At 44.5% G+C, this 21,797-nt stretch overlaps 1 protein-coding gene across 2 annotated transcripts in view; it reads right to left on the bottom strand.

Annotated features, from left to right (window-relative positions):
- Positions 1-1,122: 1,122 nt before the first annotated feature.
- mark4a (MAP/microtubule affinity-regulating kinase 4a) overlaps positions 1,123-21,797 on the bottom strand; it is a 106,835-nt gene continuing 86,160 nt past the window's right edge. The window contains exons 15-19 of one of the 2 annotated variants that reach the window (XM_061740665.1): positions 20,566-20,669; positions 15,124-15,408; positions 12,226-12,308; positions 11,455-11,499; positions 10,068-10,256 (exon numbers count right to left, since the gene is read on the bottom strand). In XM_061740665.1, the coding sequence (XP_061596649.1) occupies positions 10,192-10,256; positions 11,455-11,499; positions 12,226-12,308; positions 15,124-15,408; positions 20,566-20,669 (582 nt within the window). In that variant the 3' untranslated portion in view covers positions 10,068-10,191. Of the gene's footprint in view, positions 10,257-11,454; positions 11,500-12,225; positions 12,309-15,123; positions 15,409-20,565; positions 20,670-21,797 lie in introns of both variants that reach the window. The other variant, XM_061740663.1, reaches the window with a different exon arrangement.

The following is a 21,797-nucleotide window of genomic DNA, read 5'->3' on the forward strand; positions in this document are numbered from 1 at the left end:
TAAAAACTAAACTATACAGTCTGATCCCAGTTTGGTGAAAGACACAAAGTTATAATTTCAAGCACTTAAACAAAAATTCAAGCACTTTTCAGGCCTTGAAAACACAACATTGAAATTCAAGCACTTTCAAGGATTTCAACCCTGCGGACATTTAGTCTTCAGAACGTCACATTATGAGACAGAAACGTCACCAGCGTCATGAGTGACACCTGTGGTTACAATTAGTTTGTAACCGTCAATATTTTCTTGTATTTTACCTGTTTTATATTCTAACGTCACACTTAAAAGTAACTCCACTTCTCTGTCACTCCAAACCAAAGACTCTGGTTCATCTTGGAAGTAACTGGAAGTTACTCGTGTCATTTGTTGATGTTTTTTTCCAGGATTCTGATTGGCTAGCATGACTTTATCTTCTCGTTACACTGCCCCCTGTAGGTCTGGCTGCTCATAGCACCTTAACAGATATTTATGCAGGTTCCTGGAAATGATGGGATTTTTATAAACGTAGAGGGGGAAATATCCGTTTTTGAGAAAGTTTGAGAAATTTTGAGAAAAAAGACAAAATTTTGAGAAAAAAGTCGAAATGTCGAGAAGAAAGTCGAAATGTTGAGAAAAAGTCGAAATATTGGGAAAAAAGTCGAAATTTTGAGAAAAAGTCGAAATATTGAGAAAAAGTCGAAATTTTGGGAAAAAAGTCGAAATTTTGAGAAAAAGTCGAAATATTGAGAAAAAGTCGAAATTTTGGGAAAAAAGTCAAAATTTTGAGAAAAAGTCGAAATATTGAGAAAAAGTCGAAATTTTGGGAAAAAAGTCAAAATTTTGAGTAAAAAGTCGAGAAAAAAGTTGAAATTTTTAGAAACAAGTCAAAATGTCAAACTGGAAGTTACTCGTGTCATTTGTTGATGTTTTTTTCCAGGATTCTGATTGGCTAGCATGACTTTATCTTCTCGTTACACTGCCCCCTGTAGGTTTGGCTGCTCATAGCACCTTAACAGATTTTTATGCAGGTTCCTGGAAATGATGGGATTTTTACAAACGTAGAGGGGAAATATCCATTTTTGTAAATACACGGTTTGTGGAAACGTGGCCTAAGAAAACAAGACACCAAAATGAGGAAGAAAATGCCAACATTAGTGAAGTTTATTCATCTTTAGCTTCATGTTCTCCTCAGAAACCACAACCACTCAGTCTCAGTTTACAGTTTAACTGGGGAAGGAATTTAACAGCAGAACTGGGTAAAAATCACTCGTACAAGTCCAACTGTGTCGTCTTCACTTTCTTTCCCATTGAGCATCAACTGTTTCCAAAAGAAAAATGGTGCAGGTTTAATACTGAACCCCCTGGTGCTAATACTGCGTATGCTAACATTCCTGCGGCAAAAATCATCAAAACCCAAGAATCTTTCACAGTAGACGACGTTCATCCATCACACACTTGAAGATTGAGTTTAACGACTAATAATTGTCTTTTATTCCATCTTACATCAAACATTTCTGCTCAAATTCTCAGAAAACAACCAGATCAATATTTGAGATCATCAGACAGTAACATCATTTATTTTTTCATGGCTTGATTGCAACCCTGGGTTTTTAACATCAGGATAAATTCCAGTTAAATTGAAGTTAGATTTCTATCCTCTAGTAGCTGCGGTAACTTCTCTTCGTGTTTGTGACGGGGGATAAAAATCTGGCGCTTCATCCAAGTTCATGCCGACAGACGGACAGTGTTTGTTTCATAAAATCTCCAATCTGAGCTGTGCATCACGTTTAAATTTCTCTAAAACCCAAACGTTTTCATGCAGGATTGCAGGTCGTTCCCCGTCGTCACTGACAGAAACTGATTTCCTCTAGTTTTACTTCCCTTTGCTCTAGCTATAAATAAACCTTGAACTCTAAGATATATACTATATTCATATATTTTATATACAGTCATCAAGTGACTGATATAAATCCAGTTTTTTTTTTAAATATTATTATTCTAAAAAATAAATAAAGTACCTGTGCAAATATCCACAAATTGAAGTGTTTTTCACATTTAAGACGTCGGCGCCTCCAGTGACGAGTTCTGGACATTTACAGGTTTCACTGGACGGAGCGGATTCAAGTCAAAGAAAAGTGCATTGAGGTTTATATTATTATTAATATCTAATATACACCACAATGAGAACCGTCCAGGGAGAGGACGAGTACGAGGACGGAGTCCTGACGTCCTCGTTGGTGAAACAGAAACACCGACCGGACGGAGAGAAAACGATGTGGGAAAGTGAATGATCCGTTTCCGTCTTAGCTGGGAGGAAATCATCAAAAATCACAAAGATTGTGCACTTGGTGACAAGTTTTTGATATTTGGCATGTTAATTATGGACATAAGGTTTTCAAAAACCATCAAACAAACTGTGACGCCCCCTAGTGGCCGGTTTGGTGTCGCCCCCTAGTGGAAACATGGAACCGTCTGCCAACACTAATCAGAAACAATGACACATATTCATTTAAAACTGTGTTAAAATCACAGTTAAAAGACAATCAAGTGTGTGACCTGCTCAAATAACATGAAGCCTGTTTTATTTAATGTTTTACGTATTTATTGTTTTTATTCTTAAGTGTTTTATGTGTTCTTATGTGTCCTTATGAAGGTCGCCCCCTAGTGGCCGGTTTGCAGAAAATTCAAAATGTCTCCAAAGGTCAAATCTCAGCTTCTCTCAGTCCTAGATTGTTGTATATTGTTACTTTCTCTACTTTTTTTGGTGCTAGGAATTCAATCCTGAGATACATTTCCTATTTCAAGGTCAAATTTCATTTTCAAGGTCATTTTTTGTCCAAAAAACTCTAGAATGAAGTCACATAGAAAGATTATATTTGGATCTAGACCCATATTTTCACCCCCAAGGAAATGCAGATTTCTGTTTATTGGACCGGACACTGTCACTGTAGTGAAATAATCTGATTGAGTGAGAACAGTGGCTTCATTCATTCATTCATTCATTCATTCCTTCATTCATTCATTCATTCATTCATTCATTCATTCATTCATTCATTCATTCATTCATTCATTCATTCATTCATTCATTCATTCATTCAGGCTGAAGATGAACCTCAGAACTAAGTCACAATGAAACAATAGGATTTTATTCAAATGACACACATTTAGAATGTTCTTTAAACCGGCCACTAGGGGGCGATTTCCCAGTTAGTTTGCTGTGGTTTTTGTTTCTTACGGGAGAAAATCAGGGCCAGGCAGGAGAAGAAATATTTGAGAGGAGAAGATTTGTTTTTATTGTGCACTTCGAGAAATATGTCGAAATTTCGTGAATAAAGTCGAAATTTCGAGAATAAAGTTTTCCTGCAAACCGGCCACTAGGGGGCGATTTCCCAGTTTGTTTGCGGTGGTTTTTGAAAACCTTATGTCCATAACGAACATGCCAAATACCAAAAACTTGTCACCAAGTGCAGGATTTCCATGAATTCCCTCCTAACTCTTTAGGAAACGAAGACAAAACGCTCATCAATTCGTGACGATAGAAAAAGTTGTTGGTGCGAGTGAAGGCGGTGCGGTCCGATAACGTTAGCATTCCTGGTAAACGTAGGAATGTGGAGAGTTTGGGATGTTTGGGAACAGTTTTGGGATGTTTGGGAACAGTTTTGGGGTTTGGGGATGTTTGGGAACAGTTTGGGGATGTTTGGGAACAGTTTTGGGATGTTTGGGAACAGTATTGGGATGTTTGGGATGATTGGGAACGGCTTTGGGAACAGTTTTGGGGTTGAGGAGAGTTTGGGATGTTTGGGAACAGTTTGGGAACAGTTTTGGGATGTTTGGGAACAGTTTTGGGAACAGTTTGGGGGTTGAGGAGAGTTTGGGATGTTTGGGAACAGTTTTGGGATGTTGCAAACAGTTTTGGGATGTTTGGGAACAGTTTTGGGATGTTTGGGGTGTTTGGGAACAGTTTTGGGGTTGAGGAGAGTTTGGGATGTTTGGGAACAGTTTTGGGGTGTTTGGGAACAGTTTTGGGGTGTTTGGGAACAGTTTTGGGATGTTTGGGAACAGTTTTAGGGTTTTGGGATGTTTGGGAACAGTTTTGGGAACAGTTTTGGGGGTGAGGAGAGTTTGTGGTGTTTGGGAACAGTTTTGGGATGTTTGGGAACAGTTTTGGGAGTTTTGGGGTGTTTGGGAACAGTTTTGGGATGTTTGGGAACAGTTTTGGGATGTTTGGGAACAGTTTTGGGAACAGTTTTGGGATGTTTGGGAACAGTTTTGGGGGTTGGGGATGTTTGGGAACAGTTTTGGGATGTTTGGGAACAGTTTTGGGAACGGTTTTGGGATGTTTGGGAACAGTTTTGGGGTTTGGGGATGTTTGGGAACAGTTTTGGGATGTTTGGGAACAGTTTTGGGAACAGTTTTGGGATGTTTGGGAACAGTTTTGGGGTTTGGGGATGTTTGGGAACAGTTTTGGGATGTTTGGGAAGTTTTGGGATGTTTGGGAACAGTTTTGGGAACAGTTTTGGGATGTTTGGGAACAGTGTTGGGGTTTGGGGATGTTTGGGAACAGTTTTGGGATGTTTGGGAACAGTTTTGGGGTGTTTGGGAACAGTTTTGGGGTGTTTGGGAACAGTTTTGGGGTTTGGGGATGTTTGGGAACAGTTTTGGGATGTTTGGGAACAGTTTTGGGGTTTGGGATGTTTGGGAACAGTTTTGGGACGTTTGGGAACAGTTTTGGGAACAGTTTTGGGGGTGAGGTCACCATGAGTAAAGCCACAACTGAGAGTTATTATTAACAGTAAATCAGCAGCCAAACGATACGACCTCTTTAGCTACGCAGAAATCACAGTACGTTTTCACTAGAAACAGGAGGGAGTTAGAAAGATTCTGAAGGTTTTTATGTTTAGTACAATAAATATGTAACTGTATGAAGGCGCTGGGGCTTTCACTGTGAAGGCAACCGGACTAACGAGAATAAAACAGCGTCCACAACTGCCTTTCTGGAAACACAACCACTTCCTGTTCACACCCAGAATCAATCAATCAATCAATCAATCAATCAATCAATCAATCAATCAATCAATCAATCAATCAATCAATCAATCAATCAATCAATCAATCAATCAATCAATCAATCAATCAATCAATCAATCAATCAGTAAGAGACAAAGCAGTTAATTTACGGTGCAGTTAGAAAAGAAAGAGGTGGAGAAGTGTCTGTTAGCTAAAAGTGGAGAAGTGTCCGTTACTAAAGGTGGAGAAGTGTCCGTTACTAAAGGTGGAGAAGTGTCCGTTACTAAAGGTGGAGAAGTGTCCGTTACTAAAGGTGGAGAAGTGTCCGTTACTAAAGGTGGAGAAGTGTCCGTTAGCTAAAGGTGGAGAAGTGTCCGTTACTAAAGGTGGAGAAGTGTCCGTTAGCTAAAGGTGAAGAAGTGTCCGTTAGCTAAAGGTGGAGAAGTGTCCGTTAGCTAAAGGTGAAGAAGTGTCCGTTACTAAAGGTGGAGAAGTGTCCGTTAGCTAAAGGTGGAGAAGTGTCCGTTACTAAAGGTGAAGAAGTGTCCGTTAGCTAAAGGTGGAGAAGTGTCTGTTACTAAAGGTGGAGAAGTGTCTGTTACTAAAGGTGGAGAAGTGTCCGTTACTAAAGGTGGAGAAGTGTCCGTTACTAAAGGTGGAGAAGTGTCTGTTACTAAAGGTGGAGAAGTGTCTGTTACTAAAGGTGAAGAAGTGTCCGTTAGCTAAAGGTGGAGAAGTGTCCGTTACTAAAGGTGGAGAAGTGTCCGTTAGCTAAAGGTGAAGAAGTGTCCGTTAGCTAAAGGTGGAGAAGTGTCCGTTAGCTAAAGGTGAAGAAGTGTCCGTTACTAAAGGTGGAGAAGTGTCCGTTAACTAAAGGTGGAGAAGTGTCTATTACTAAAGGTGGAGAAGTGTCCGTTACTAAAGGTGGAGAAGTGTCCGTTAGCTAAAGGTGAAGAAGTGTCCGTTAGCTAAAGGTGGAGAAGTGTCTATTACTAAAGGTGGAGAAGTGTCCGTTACTAAAGGTGGAGAAGTGTCCATTACTAAAGGTGGAGAAGTGTCCGTTACTAAAGGTGGAGAAGTGTCTGTTAGCTAAAGGTGGAGAAGTGTCCGTTACTAAAGGTGGAGAAGTGTCCGTTACTAAAGGTGGAGAAGTGTCCGTTACTAAAGGTGGAAAAGTGTCCGTTAGCTAAAGGTGGAGAAGTGTCCGTTACTAAAGGTGGAAAAGTGTCCGTTAGCTAAAGGTGGAGAAGTGTCCGTTACTAAAGGTGGAGAAGTGTCCGTTAGCTAAAGGTGGAGAAGTGTCCGTTACTAAAGGTGGAGAAGTGTCCGTTACTAAAGGTGGAGAAGTGTCCGTTACTAAAGGTGGAGAAGTGTCTGTTACTAAAGGTGGAGAAGTGTCCGTTACTAAAGGTGGAGAAGTGTCCGTTACTAAAGGTGGAGAAGTGCCCGTTAGCTAAAGGTGAAGACGTGTCTGTTACTAAAGGTGGAGAAGTGTCCGTTACTAAAGGTGGAGAAGTGTCCGTTACTAAAGGTGGAGAAGTAAAAACATCCGATTCACAAGGTTCGTGTTTGGACGGGGATCTGGTTTTAAAGGCGTTATATTCTTCTCTTTGCACCTTGAAAGACGCCAGAATTTGAGGACTGTAGCTCCCAATAATGTAATTATTTCCTATAATGTAATAAAATTTGCACTTAACTCAATCGAAAATGTAATAAAATCCAATAATGTAATTTTGAGGAAAGAGTCGAAATTTTGAGAAATAGTCGAAATATTGAGAAAAAGTCGAAATTTTGAGAAAAAAAGTCAAGATTTTGAGAAAAAAGTCGAAATTTTGAGAAAGAGTCTAAATTTTGAGAAAAAAGTCAAAATTTTGAGAAAGAGTCGAAATTTTGAGAAAAAAGTCAAAATTTTGAGAAAAAGTTGAAATATTGAGAAAAAAGCAGAGAAAAAAGTCGAAACTTTGAGAAAAAAGTCGAAATTTTGAGAAAAAAGTCAAAATGTCAAACTGGAAGTTACTCATGTCATTTGTTGATATTTTCTTCCAGGATTCTGATTGGCTAGCATGACTTTATATAGTAATAACTTCACCAATAATGTAATAAAATATCCTGACTGATATTGTAATAACATTTTTACCGATAATGTAACACCTTATTACATTATTGGTCTTTTTTTCCTCCAAAACTGATAATGTAATACGTGACAGATAATGTAATATACCGTATTGTCCTGAATATAAGACGACCCTGATTATAAGATGACTCTCTTTTTCAAGACTCAAGTTTGAAAAAAGACTTTTTGAACACCAAATTCAATTTTTATACAGAAAATAATTACAGTACATCTGAAACAAATGATTATAACAATATATTCGAGAGAAAAAGCCTGTTATTTTGCATGTTGAAGTTTGCATCATAACTTCTCCTCAGCTGCCGGTTCACCTGCCGAACTTCCACCCACTTTTCTCCAGATTGTCGCTACGTTTCTCCACTTTCTGTTAACTCTTCTCTTATTTTCTTCTCTTTTCTTTCTTACTGCTATTTTTTATTTTTCTTCTTCGTGACAGGGGTTCACTTTGTTCTGGGGAGTTAAGTTCAGCATTGGCTTTAAAGATAAAGGCGCCATCTAGTGGTGTAAATGGGTATAACGTCTAGACCCCGAATGTAAGACGACCCACACTTTTTCACTCTGATTTCAATGAAAAAAACACCGTCTTATATTCAGACCAATACGGTATATGTTCATTTTCAGTCCAGAGTTCTACATTTTGTGTTTTAAATATCTAAGAATGTTTTATATGAAATAGAATATTGGGTTAAATTACAGACTTTGAGTTCCATGTAATAAATTCCCAATAACGTATTAAGGTGTTAAATTATCAGTAAAAATGTTATTACAATATCCGTCAGGATGTTTTATTACATTATTGCTGAAGTTATTACATTATTGGGTTTTATTACAGTTTCGATTGAGTTAAGTGAAAAATTTATGACATTTTCAGGAAACGGTGACGTAAACCAGATCATCGTCGGTGAAGAATTGAACAGGAAGTGTTTGGAGTTTAACTTATAAATGGAACGGGTCGGTCACTGATGTTGGACAACGTTCTTCTTCTGTGGTGGTGAAACTGATGACAGTTGATTTAAAAATAAAGAAACAACAACCTTCAGAGCAGAATAATAAATAAATAAATGAAGAGTCTTTATGGCTAAGTTAAAAATACTGACGTAGCTTTTCTGATCCAGATCCAGATCCTGCAGCTCGGTGGAGAAGTTTGATAGGTGGAGGGGGCGGGGCTTCAGGAGGGGGCGGGGCTTCAGTCTGGGTCAAAGGTCAGGAGTGTGTGTGTGTGTGTGTGAGTGTGTGTGTGTGTGTGTGTGTGAGAGTGTGTGTGAGAGTGTGTGTGAGTGTTGGGGTTTCCTGGTAAGAGACAGAAGGAAAGGATTGTTCTTTTTTATTCTGGGTCCAGCCCCTTAGCTAGTCAGTGTGTGTGTGTGTGTGTGTGTGTGTGTGTGTGTGTGTGTGTGTGTGTGTGTGTGTATAAATATATATGTGTATATATATATAAATATATATATATATTAGGGGTGCAACGGTTCAGGTAGCCCACGGTTCAGTTTTTGGGCCACGGTTTTGGTTCGGTTTCGGTTCGGTTTGGGTTTAAGTTAAACCTGAATTATGGTTCCTCGTCACACCAACGCAGAGCCTACGGCGTACGTTGCGCGTCGCCGCGTACCCTACGCCGTAGGCTCTGCGTTGGTGTAACGAGGAACCATAAATCAGCCTTTATGTGCATGAGAGAGAGCTTTTTTTTCCAAAATTATCTGTTTATTTCTCTTGTCACTTTTCAAAATGTAAATTACTATAATTCTTCATTGTCAACAGCCTCTTAATCTTGACAACTCAGTACAGTAACTTAAGAATACACTACTAAATACATATGGGAAAATGCCCGACGAGGTACATTATCAGAAATATATGGACGACCCGGGGGCGTGAACCGGACGGTTTCACTCCGCGAAAATATTGTAAATTATTATAATTATAATTATTACAAAATATTGTAGCGACCCTGATATGGGACCGTTACAAAGTTGGGGAGATCAGCCTGAATTCTCTCGTCTCTGCCGGTCACAGTAATGCACGTGATGTCATGAAGGAGCGGTGGTGGCAGAGGGAGGGAGGCTGAACCCCGAGTTCTTCAGGTGTTATAATTTAAGTTGTTGGAGAGTTTTCCCGAGACGTTAGAGTTGGAGTCTGCGTTTGTTTAAGACTGTAAAGCTGTTTATTTCCTTCCTGTAATAAACCGGCCCGATCAGAGCCGTCTCCGCCGGTCAGTGAAACGTTTCACTGACCAGGCGGAGACTCTGATCTTCCACCAGCCGGTCTCAAGCAATCATTACAGACAGTAAAAGCTTTGTTAACAGTTTTCACTCCACCGTCGTTGTAATCAACAGCGAAACCGAAATGATGCCACCGGAGATTTGAATGAAGCCGGCGCTTCTTCGAACTTTTTTCTCTCAACTCCCCCGCTCCGTGTCTGCTCTGTGTGAGGGGTGAGTGGGCGGAGCTACGAGGGGGAGTGGGCGGAGCTACAGCAGTGACTCGCGGAGCTGTTCTGCAGCTGACAGGCACAAAAACACGCGGATTGTAAAGCATTAGTGCAAAATTAACGGCAAAACCGAAAATCCGCGGCACACATGGGCGTATTGAACCGTGGAGGGAGAACCGAACGGTTCGGTTTTATACCGAGAACCGCTGCATCCCTAGTGTGTGTGTGTGTGTGTGTGTGTGTGTGTGTGTGTGTGTGTGTGTGTTTCATTTCCTCCATCCATCTCCGTGGAAACGCTCGTATCCTAGCAACGCCGCCCCCCCTCATAGTTCCAGGTCCTTAGAGATTTGGGTGGCGATGTCCCGGAAGGCGAGCGGCGCCCCCCAGAGTCGGGTGTAGCGGACGCCGTTGGAGGTCTGGGCGGTGCCGGCAGTGCCGGCGGTGCCGGCGGAGAGGTGGCACACCTCGGCCTCGAAGGCCACGCGGCCCGCCGCCACGCCGCCGCCGCCGTGGCTGCAGGACAGCAGGAACGGGCCGGAGTGGTGGACCAGGCAGCCGCAGCCCAGCGCCGCCTCGCGCAGAGCCAGAACCACCTCCGACGGGTCCCGCCGGGCCAGGACCGCCTCCGACGGGTCCCAGCGCCGCCCGGCCCTCAGATCCCGGCCACGTCCGGCGGCCCGGGGCTCGGACGCTTTTTGATACCCAGGTAAATGGCAACTGAAGAGGAGAGAGGAGAGAGGTTAGGCAGGTCGCCACGGTTACGCCCAGTCCCAATCCTAGTCCTACTGTGAGGTTAATTAACCTTTAAACCTGTTTTTGTCCTTCTAAACTGTCACATGCTTTGTTGACAGATGTCACAATGCCTGGTGGCTGAACGATCTACGTGGGTTCACCAGTCACAGTGAAAGCTAGTAGAAAACTTTCCAGACCCTGAGTAGTCCGGAAGTCGGACGGTATCAAAACCTTTGTCCGCTGAAGAACTCACCTGACGCCTACTCACCAGCCACGGGCCTGAAGAAGATGACTAGCCCAAACTGACTGGCTACAACAGACTGGAGAGGAGCCCGATAGATGGAAGAAAACATATAGCCCTGTTACCATGGCTATAGCCGAATAACGTCAGTTGGCCAAAGTTGTGTCAGAAGACAGATGCTCAGCAGGCACCACCTTTTGGTCCTGGCTGACTTCCGGGCCCTGGACTGACATAATGACTAAAATTATGATTCTGTTCATCACTGTCCTGGTACTGTTCTATGTTTTCATTACCTGTATCATTCTGTGTCTAAGTGCAATGGTCCAAAGAACCATCCAAACTTCCTTAGTCCAGTGTTCCAACAACTCCAACGAACCCTAACTGATGACAAGGATGATTGTGATGACACTGGAGTGTAGACTGTTTACTGTGGTTAACGCGTAACCTACGGTGTAGGTTACGCGTCGATTTAACGCGGAACCATAAATCAGCTCCCGAGCCAGCGGCTCTTCTCATCTCCGAAAACATCGGATAACAGCGTTATTTGGCGTTATTTGGGTAACTGAGCCCAAGTTGGGGATGTTAACGGTTACTTTTACGCCTGAAAAAATATTAAACTTAATAAAGTGGCATATTAACAGCGCTACAGCTGAAATTAAAACAGCTTTTAGCTCTGGGCTTCCTGATATGGTGTGACGTTTGTGCAAAAGTAACTACGCAGTCGCTTACGTACCCGAAAGTAAACCACGCAGTGACGTAGCAGCTAAATTTAGAGGTAGTGCTAAAAAGTAGGGGTAGTGGGGGGATTGGGAATGGGCCCTGGGAAGATTACAAAGGCCCTAAAATGTGTGGCTTGATTTTTAGGGGTAGTGGTAGAAAGTAGGGCGTGTATTGGGATTGGCCCTTACTCTGCCGGCGGCTCAGAAACCGTGGACGACTCACCTTGTGACCGCAAATCTCCTGATTCCCTCAGATTCATTTGTGACCCTGTGGAGAAAACGTTCAGAGTTAGAGGTCAGTTAGAGGTCAGTTAGAGGTCGTCCAACCAGAGCCCAGAACCTGCATCAGGTTCACATGACACGGCTTTCAACAAGCTTCAGCAACGACAAGCAGGTGACGGTGCAGAACATTCACCTCACAGGAAGTGCTTCACTTTCTGACACCAAATCCTTACAGCATGCAGACGCTACCATGAACCGTTCACCACTTCACCAAATCCTTACAGCATGCAGGCGCTACCATGAACCGTTCACCACTTCACCAGATCCTTACAGCATGCAGACGCTACCATGAACCGTTCACCACTTCACCAAATCCTTACAGCATGCAGACGCTACCATGAACCGTTCACCACTTCACCAAACCCTTACAGCATGCAGACGCTACCATGAACCGTTCACCACTTCACCAAATCCTTACAGCATGCAGACGCTACCATGAACCGTTCACCACTTCACCAAATCCTTACAGCATGCAGATGCTACCATGAACCGTCCGTAACATCACTTGTTTCTGTTGCACAAACATGAAATAAGCATTCACTTCTCTCTTCTTTCAACCAGGACAGGGACGTAACCGTTTCTAGGGGAATCTCAGCACAGGACGACACGTTTCTACGTGCCAGACCCAGAAAGAAGGAAGTTTACCGACATGCAGACATGCAGCATGCTTTAGCATTAGCATTAGCACGGAGCCAGAGACACGGGAACTTACTAACGGTTTTTGATCCTTGTGGAAGAGTACAACCCGAGACGGATTTGTTAGAGCCCTGGCGCTTGGACGGGTCCAGGTTGACCCTGGTTGACCCGGCGGGGGAAGAGGAAGAAGATGGAGAGAGGAAAGGAGGAGGAGGAGGACGAGGTCGGGGGGGTTAGGGGTTATGGGTTAGGAGGAGAAGGTTGGGGGGTTAGGGTTAGGGTTAGGGTTAGGAGAAGAAGGTTGGGGGGGTAGAGGGGGGCAGGAAAGACAACATCATTGAGTCACATGAGAGCCAGTGGTGAAACAGGAAGCAGCGGATCGTGGAGGATAAAGCTGCAGTTTGATCAGATTAGACACTGTGATTATGACCAGAGGGGGGGGGGGGGTTAATCCGGGGCCAACGGAGGGCCGGCCCGGGGGGTTTAATCCGGGGCCAGGGCTGGAGAAAAGGTTTGGATCAACATGAACCAGCAGCCTCCGGGGAGACGGCAGATGTTCAGAGACGGAAACGGTGGAACCATGTGACACATGACCATGGAATAGACGTAAGAGACCTGCTAGAAAGGTTACATTAAATGAAACATTACAATAATAAAGTAGATCAGGTTGTCCGTCATGTGGTAGAGGTGGGTGCAATTAATTGATGTGTCGATGCATCGCGATGTGTCACGTGACGATTTGGAATCGATTAATTGATTTTTTTTTTTTAGTTCTCCTATCCAGATTCCAGACTGAATAAGCTGCTGAATCATTTCATTTTCAAGAATGCACATTTCTTATTGTTCACTTGAAATATGGCAGATATGTTTACACTAAGTACATATCTAGTTTACTTGAATTAATGAACTCATTAAATCCAGGGCGTGACCGTTTTCAGTGTTTTCCACCAATAGAGGGCGCTCTCATGCAAGTGCAGCTTTCCCTGGTCAAAGTTAAGGAAGTCAAAGAGCAAATGTTTAAATAGTCATAAAATACATTATTTTGTCTCTTTGAAAAATACAAATGTTCAAAAAACCTTGATATTTACTTAATGAGTGTTGTTAGAGGAACTGAGTTCATTGATTGGCTATTTATTTACAAATGTAGCCACAGATGAAGACAAAATCAATCTTGTTTGGAAAAAAGCATTAAAAATCACAATAATCCAAGAATCGTGGCACCAATAATCGAATCGACAATCGTTATAATCGAAGAATCGAAGAATCGATGAATCGAAGCTCCAATAATCGAAATCGAATCGAATCGTGAGGTTCCCTTGTTTGCACACCCCTATCATGTGATCATGTGAACTCTTATGAATGTTTATGAACATTGGGTGAATGTGTGTATTCGACTTTAAAGCCGGCTCAACCCCGGCCTAAAATCAGCTTTAAAATGCCTCTTAAAATGGCCGCTTTGTGAAGAACTACAAAGACCAACTTGCCTTGGGGGCGGCGCCTGAAGGGCGCGCGTCCAATCACTGGCCAGGCGCTGATGACGTCACGCAGCCCGCGGAGCACAAATCTCCGTTCTTCCAGAGCTGAGTTCTGGGTGATCAGTTTCATCTAGAGCGGTTCAGAGCTAAATTTTTGTTTAATGAAGTTACTGTTCGTATATAACTGTGTAACGCCGGCAATTACCGGCATCATTATTATTGTTTGTTTATTTTGTGGCGCCATTTTCCGCTAGTTATTCACGTTTTAAACGCTGTGTTTTGTCATCCCGTCTGGTTGCACGTGGCGTGGCGAGGGCGCCGCCATCTTTAAATACCACCATCGTTTTGTGTCACGTGTATATTGTTTTTGATTTCTTTTTCCATTCATGCAGTTAACGTTTTATTCGTATTGTTTTTCCTGATAGTGTTTATGTTTTTAATGTAGTTGCCATCAGAGTTTATTTGGGTATCGCTTTACCATCTGCTTGGTACCTGATGTAAATAAATTCTGATTGATTTTAATGAGAAGTTGTTTGTGATGTTTTAGACATTGTGACATATTTCGTCACAATGGCTGAACTAGAACCGAACTCTTTAAGAGCCTTCAACATTATTCACCAGAAATAACAGCCCTAACTGTTCTGGTGGAATAATCCATAATCTCTGAGACTGATTTCTGCTGTTAAAAGTAATCATTTTTCCTGGTTAAGGCCCAGGTGGTGCCCCTGCAAGAATGTCATTTTGATAATTCAATTTGATAAGTAATCTACCTTATTAATTATTAATAATTGTTGAATCATTATTAATAGTTCTTGATAACTGAACAGCGCTACTTGTTGCACAACATAATGGTGCCCCGTGTGAGGCTCTGAATAATTAACAGCATGTGACGGAATTTGTGTGTATTCGACTTTAAAGCCGGCTCAACCCCGGCCTGAAATCAGCTTTAAAATGCCTCTTAAAATGGCCGCTTTGTGAAGAACTACAAAGACCAACGTGCTTTGGGGCTACCTCCAGCTTGGTGAAGATGTTAGAGGTGTTTTTACCTGCGGGTGAGCTTGGAGGTTTTTTTCAGGTTTTTTTCGGGTGTGTTTCGGGTTTATTTTCGGGTTTGTTTAGGGTTTTTTAGTTTTTTTTCGGGTGTGTTTCGGGTTTTTTTCGGGTGTGTTTCGGGTTTGTTTCGGGTTTTTCGTTTTTTTTTCGGGTGTGTTTCGGGTTTGTTTAGGGTTTTTTCGGTTTTTTTGGGGTTTTTTTCAGGGTTTTTTCAGGGTTTTTTCGGGTGTGCTTCGGGTTTGTTTCGGGTTTATTCATATTCGGGTGTGTTTCGGGTTTTTTTGTTTTTTTTCGGGTGTGTTTCGGGTTTTTTCGTTTTTTTCGGGTGTGAAGATGTTGGAGATGTTTTTACCTGCGGGTGAGCTTGGAGGTCAGCTTGGTGAAGATGTTGGAGGTTTTAAGAGTGATATTTTTACCTGCGGGTGGTTTTATGTGTATGTTTTTACCTGCGGGTGAGCTTGGAGGTCAGCTTGGTGAAGATGTTGGACGTGGCCCGGGTCCGGGCGTGGGGGAGAGGACTGGCTTCGTGGTGGGACAGCGTGGGGGACGTGGGGGGGCCGGAGTAGACCGGGGGGCCCCGGTCCCTCAGCTGGCCCCCGTGGAAGGTGCTGCGGATGGTGGAGCCCCTGGTGAGGCGGCACCGGTCCGAGGACGAGGACGAGGAAGCAGCTCCGGCTCCGGCCATGCTGAGGGTGGAAGGAGAGGCTGCTGGGAGACGGTGGCCCAGAGAGCTGCAGGAAAAAACCACAGAAGAAGAGGAGTTTTCTCAGGGAAATGAAGAAGAAGAGGAGCTTTCTCAGATAATCAGCATCAAGAGCTGCAGGAAACCACAGAAGAAGAGGAGCTTTATCGGATAATCAGGGAAACCACAGAAGAAGGGGAGCTTTCTCAGATAATCAGCATCAGTCCTTCAGAACTAAACCTGGTATTTCTCCACATTCATGCAGCTCAACATCCAGCCTGTAACTGCTTGAGGAAACTGCTGCGGCATTGTAGTCTAGAACCTCTGGTCCTCCTGACACCGCAGCAGAACCTCTGGTCCTCCTGACACCGCAGCAGAACCTCTGGTCCTCCTGACACCGCAGCAGAACCGTGGTCTGTCTATCCCTGGCAACCGCTCACGTCAAACTTACCGAAGCATTTCCAACGCAGCAGGCCCAGTATTTGGGCCTCTGCCGGTAAGTTTTGATACAACTTTTACTTCTCCCGTGTACACCGCAACTGTCTTCTCTCCGCTGCGGGCTCCTCTTGGAGCCCTCGCGAGTAAGTTTTGCTCTGAACCACCGGCTAAAGCAACTAGCTAGCTGCTCGCTACTCTGCCATTACTCGTTACTGGTCACCGCTGTTTTCCGTCCTCAGCCACCACCACCTCCACCTCAACAAGCTTACCTGCTGGATGTAGCATGCTGTGGCTAATCCTGTGGATATTCCTGGGGTTCTCGTCGCTCCTCTACACCCGGACCCTCGGCTCCTCGACGCTAGCTCTCGTTAGCTTCCAGCTACCGCTCTCGACCCGGACCATGCCGCCGCTCCACTCCGCCGCGGCCCACCACCCGCGCCCGACACCTGGTCCACTCTGGCAAAACCATCCTCCACACAGCCGCTCAGGACGCATGTTTTCATACAACTTCACGTCGCCAAACTCCATTCCTTCCTTCTGGTCTTCCTGCCGTCCTGCAACTTCGTTACGTCATCACAACAAACATAATCTGTCCAATCTCCGTCCACTTCCTCAGTCCTCTCAGCCAATCACCAAGCAACACCACCTGAAACTGGCTCTGTTCAACACCCGCTCACTCAACAACAAAAGCCTGCTGCTGAATGAATTTATAACGGACAATAATCTGGATTTCCTCTGTCTAACAGAAACCTGGCACAAACCCCTGGACTATTTCTCACTAAATCAGGCCACTCCCCCCAACTTCACCTACATGGAACAAGCTCGTGCTGAGGGGCGGGGGGGCGGTGTTGCAGCAATATACAGAAAGGACATTAAAGCAACCTCCATCCCCATTCCTGTCATTCCTTCATTCGAACACACTGCCTTCAAACTACCTGGCCCCACTCCTCTTGTCACCGCCGTCATTTATCGCCCCCCCAAACCAAACCCCTCCTTTCTCTCGGATCTCTCGGATTTTCTGACCCAGCTCTGCTCCATCTCTCCCTCTGTTCTCCTCCTGGGTGACTTCAACTTCCACATCAACGATCCTAACTGTAAACCTGCTGCTGAATTCCTGGACCTGCTACACTGCCTCAACTTCACTCAACACGTCGACTTCCCCACTCACGCCCGCGGCCACACCCTCGATCTCGTCTGCTCCACTGGCCTCACAATAAATCAGCTCTCCAGCCTCAACCTCCACGTGTCTGATCACCTGGCAATCATCATGGACATCAACATCCCCATCCCCACTCCCAAAGAAGCACGCAAAATATCCTTCCGCAACATCAGATCCATCTCCCCCTCTGCCCTCTCAGCCTCTCTTGCCACTCAGATGTCCGCCTCCCCTCCCCCGTCACCCGACAACCCCTCGGACCTCGTGGATTACTACAATCATACACTCTCCTCCTGTCTTGATCAACTGGCTCCCATCAAAACCAAAACAGTCTCTTTCGCACGCTCAGCACCCTGGTACACCCCTGAACTCCGCAAACTGAAATCCCGTAAACGTCAACTCGAGCGACTCTGCAAGAAATCTGGATTAACTGTTCACCAACTCGCCTACACTGATCATCTCCACCAATACAAGGATGCCCTCAACTCAGCTCGCTCCACCTACTTCTCCAACATCATCCATTCCGACTCCTCCAACCCAAAGGCTCTCTTCTCCACAATCAACAAACTTCTCAAACCCAGTGACAACATCTCCAACTCCTTCACAGTCTCTAAGTGCAACGACTTCCTCTCATTTTTTCAATCCAAAATCCAGACCATCTACAGTAACCTGACCACCTCCTCCGCCCCCTCCACCTCCCCACCTGTTTCCCCCCCCTCCACCACTCAGCCCCTGTCTCACTTCTCTCCCATGTCTTCAGCGTCTCTTTCCACTGTCATGATGGGCATGAAAACCTCTTCCTGTGCTCTGGACCCCATCCCATCCACATTTATAAAAAACTGTCTCCCAGCCATTTCCCCACTCATCATCAACATCGTCAACTCCTCCTTCAGCTCTGGATCAGTCCCGGACACCCTCAAACTGGCAGCTGTCACCCCCATCCTCAAAAAACCTGGACTCAACCCTGACACCATGAACAACTTCCGGCCCATTTCCAACCTCCCTTTCCTGTCAAAAATTCTGGAACGCGCCGTCGCCACTCAGCTCAAGACCCACCTCACCTCCAATGATCTGTTTGAAACATTTCAATCTGGTTTCCGCTCACGTCACAGCACAGAAACAGCCCTCATCAAAGTCACCAATGACCTCCTTCTCTCCTCCGACTCCGGCAACCTCAGCATTCTCCTTCTCCTGGACCTCACAGCAGCCTTCGACACCATCAGCCACACCATCCTCCTCTCCCGCCTGGAATCATCTCTCTACATCACCGGATCCGCCCTCTCCTGGTTAAAATCCTATCTCACCAACAGACATCAATTCATCAGCATCAACAACTGCTCCTCCTCCACTGCCCCTCTGTCACAAGGCGTCCCCCAGGGTTCGGTGCTTGGTCCTCTACTCTTCATCCTCTACATGCTCCCCCTTGGCAACATCATCCGCCGCCACCGCCTCCACTTCCACTGCTACGCCGACGACGTCCAACTGTACATCTCCACCAAATCCCTCACCTCTGCAACCCACTCTACCCTGACCAACTGCCTCGCCGAAATCAAGTCATGGATGCACTCGAACTTCCTCCAACTCAACTACAACAAATCGGACATGCTCATCATCGGCCCAAAATCCCTCACCAAAACCGCTCACAACTTCACCCTCACCATGGACAACTCCATTCTGTCTCCCTCCACTCACATCCGCAACCTCGGAGTTATCCTGGACAGTAACCTCTCCTTCCAACACCATGTCAACCACATCACAAGGACTGCTTTCTTCCACCTGAAAAATATTGCCCGTCTCCGTCCATCACTCTCCTTCTCTACCGCTGAAACCTTGATCCACGCCTTCATCACCTCAAGACTCGACTACTGCAATAGCATCCTCTACGGTTCAACTTCCAAGGTCCTCAATAAACTCCAATATATTCAAAACTCTGCCGCCCGCCTGCTCACCCACACCCGCTCCAGAGACCACATCACCCCAGTCCTCCAGAAGCTCCACTGGCTCCCCATCCCTCAACGGATCCACTTCAAAATCCTTCTCCTCACCCACAAAGCCCTCCACAACCAGGCCCCCTGCTACCTCACCGACCTGCTCCACCGCTACACTCCCTCCCGCAGCCTCCGCTCCTCTGACGCCAACCTCCTGTCCCTTCCTGTCAGAACCAAGCACCGGACCTGGGGCGACAGGGCCTTCTCCATCGCTGCTCCCACCCTCTGGAACTCCCTCCCCAAAAACATCCGTGACTGTACAGACCTCCCAGCATTCAAATCCCATCTCAAAACTCACCTTTACAGAACTGCTTTTAATGTGTGATTAATGTCCTGTCTCATGTTGTGTCCTTTTGTACTGTCCTGTGTAATTGTAATTTGTATTATGTGTTTTGTTTTAATGTAAAGCGTCTTTGAGTGCCCAGAAAAGCGCTATATAAATAAAATGTATTATTATTATTATTATTGTAACTGGGCGTCCTCCTCACACAAGACAAGACAACTGTCATGGTTCTGTCATGGTTTCACAGTTTCATAGGTTTTTTACAGTGTTACTGACTCTCCTGTCGTTCCAGATCCTCCACCCTCATCAGCCAGTAATCCACTCATTCCCTTCACCTGTGCTTCCCACCCAGCTCCACACCTGGTTTCCCTCATCAGTTCCCCTCATATACCGGCCCTTTTCCACCTTTCGTTTGCCAGATTGTCGAGTGTTTTTGCCTCGCTTTCCAGCCTGATTCTGTTCTGTTTTCTGCCTGCCTGCCTGTCTGCGACCCTGCCTGATTCCGGTTTTTGGATTTTGCCTGCCCCTCTGGATTCGTTTGCCCGGTTTGACCCCTGCCTGCCTTTTGACCCGAATAAAGCCTCTTGGACTCTGATCTGCCTGGTGTTGTGCATTTGGGTTCTCTGTCCTGTCTGAGCCGTGACAACAACTCAGTTCTCTTGTATGTCCTGCTGCGCCAGTTACTCCTGTTTTTTGTGAAGGGGACAGCAATGCATTATTGAGATTTTTTACTGACAAAATGAAGACGATCAAGGAGAAAATCGCTCCCCTTTTGTGCGGAAGCCGTGCTGTCGTTGAGCCGTCTCCAGCTGGTGGTCCTCCTTTAGGTCTGGGACTGATATCTCAGCACTGGTGACCAAGATGAAACTCTCCTCTTGCTCATCGGACTTCCTTCCGTGTAGGATTTTTGTGGAAATGTTTGATGTAATTGATGTAACCCTGGGTTACCAAAATGGGTAACCTCTCTCTTTCTGCCGGTGTGTTTCCCAATGCACTTAAGCATTAGCTATAGTGGAGCCTTTACTTAAAAATACAGACTTAGACCCGACTGTCCTCAGTCATTTCAGGCCGATCTCTAAGCTACCAATCCTGTCCAAGATCCTAGAGAAGGTACAGTAGTAGTAGTAGTAGTAATAGTAGTATTAGAGAAGGTACAGTCGTCTCTGAGAGCTGTCATTATTCCTGGATCAAAACAACATCCATGAGACATTTCAGTCGGGTTTCCGCAACCATCACTCTACGGAGACAAAGCCTTCCTGAAGAAGAAGGAACGAATCCGTACCTGTTGTCTTTGTGAAGAGCAAGTTTAAAGGTTTAAAGGTTTAAAGTTTGAGTACAAACCTGTTGTCTTTGCCGTTCTGCAGAAGCGAGTGCCGGTCGGCGCCGGATCGGTCCGTGCAAACGTAGGTGTTGCGGCGCGTCATGGTGCTGCCGGGGATGTTATTCTGGAAACAAGATAAAACCTGAGGTTAGAATAAAAACTATAAACTATAAACCTGAGGTTAGGATTAAAACCTGAGGTTAGGATTAAAACTATAAACCTGAGGTTAGGATTAAAACTATAAACCTGAGGTTAGAATTAAAACTATAGTAGTAGTGCACCGTACTTTTCCTCGAGCTACGGTGCTAACGATGTGGGAATAAAACCAACAGCTGGGAATTCCATGCATTCCATGAAATCATGAAATCACTGCAGCGAATGAAACGTGCGTCTGTGTTTTGACTCTTTATATGTATTTATATATATTTCAGTAATATTGATAGTGAATCTGGATACATGATAGGATTCCTCTAAGTGTCAGCTTTCATTAGAGGCTGGAATTATGACGTTGAAAGATTCAAGACTTATGCCCATGGTTATCCAAGTGTTTTTTGGCGTCTCCAAATGGCCATTTTTGGAAAGGTCTACACATACCGTATTGTCCCGAATATAAGACGACCCTGATTATAAGACGACCCTCTCTCTTTTTCAAGACTCAAGTTTGAAAACATAATTTTTTCTGTGCAGAAAAGGTTAAAGAAAAAAGAAAAAAAAAGACTTTTTGAACACCAAATTCAATTTTCATACAGAAAATAATGACAGTACATCTGAAACAAATGATTATAACAATATATTGGAGAGAAAAAGCCTGTTATTTTGCCTAATTGAAACCATCATGTTGAAGTTTGCATCATAACTTCTCCTCAGCTGCCGGTTCACCTGCCGAACTTCCACCCTCTTTTCTCCAGATTGTCGCTACGTTTCTCCACTTTCTGTTATCTCTTCTCTTATTTTCTTCTCTTTTCTTTCTTATACTATTTTTTATTTTTCTTCTTCGTGACAGGGGTTCACTTTGTCCTGGGGAGTTTAGTTCAGCATTCGCTTTAAAGATAAAGGCGCCATCTAGCGTTGTGAATGGGTATAACGTCTAGACCCCAATGTAAGACGACCCCACACTTTTTCAGTCTGATTCCAATGAAAAAAACACCGTCTGATATTCAGGACAATACGGTAGTCTTACAAAAACCTGTGTAAAATACTAATTTTTTGTGGTATTCTTATCAAACTTGAACTTGCACTAGATAAGGCTTCA

Source organism: Cololabis saira, chromosome 14 (genome assembly GCF_033807715.1).
Source record: "Cololabis saira isolate AMF1-May2022 chromosome 14, fColSai1.1, whole genome shotgun sequence".
In the NCBI taxonomy this organism is placed as follows: Eukaryota; Metazoa; Chordata; class Actinopteri; order Beloniformes; family Belonidae; genus Cololabis; species Cololabis saira.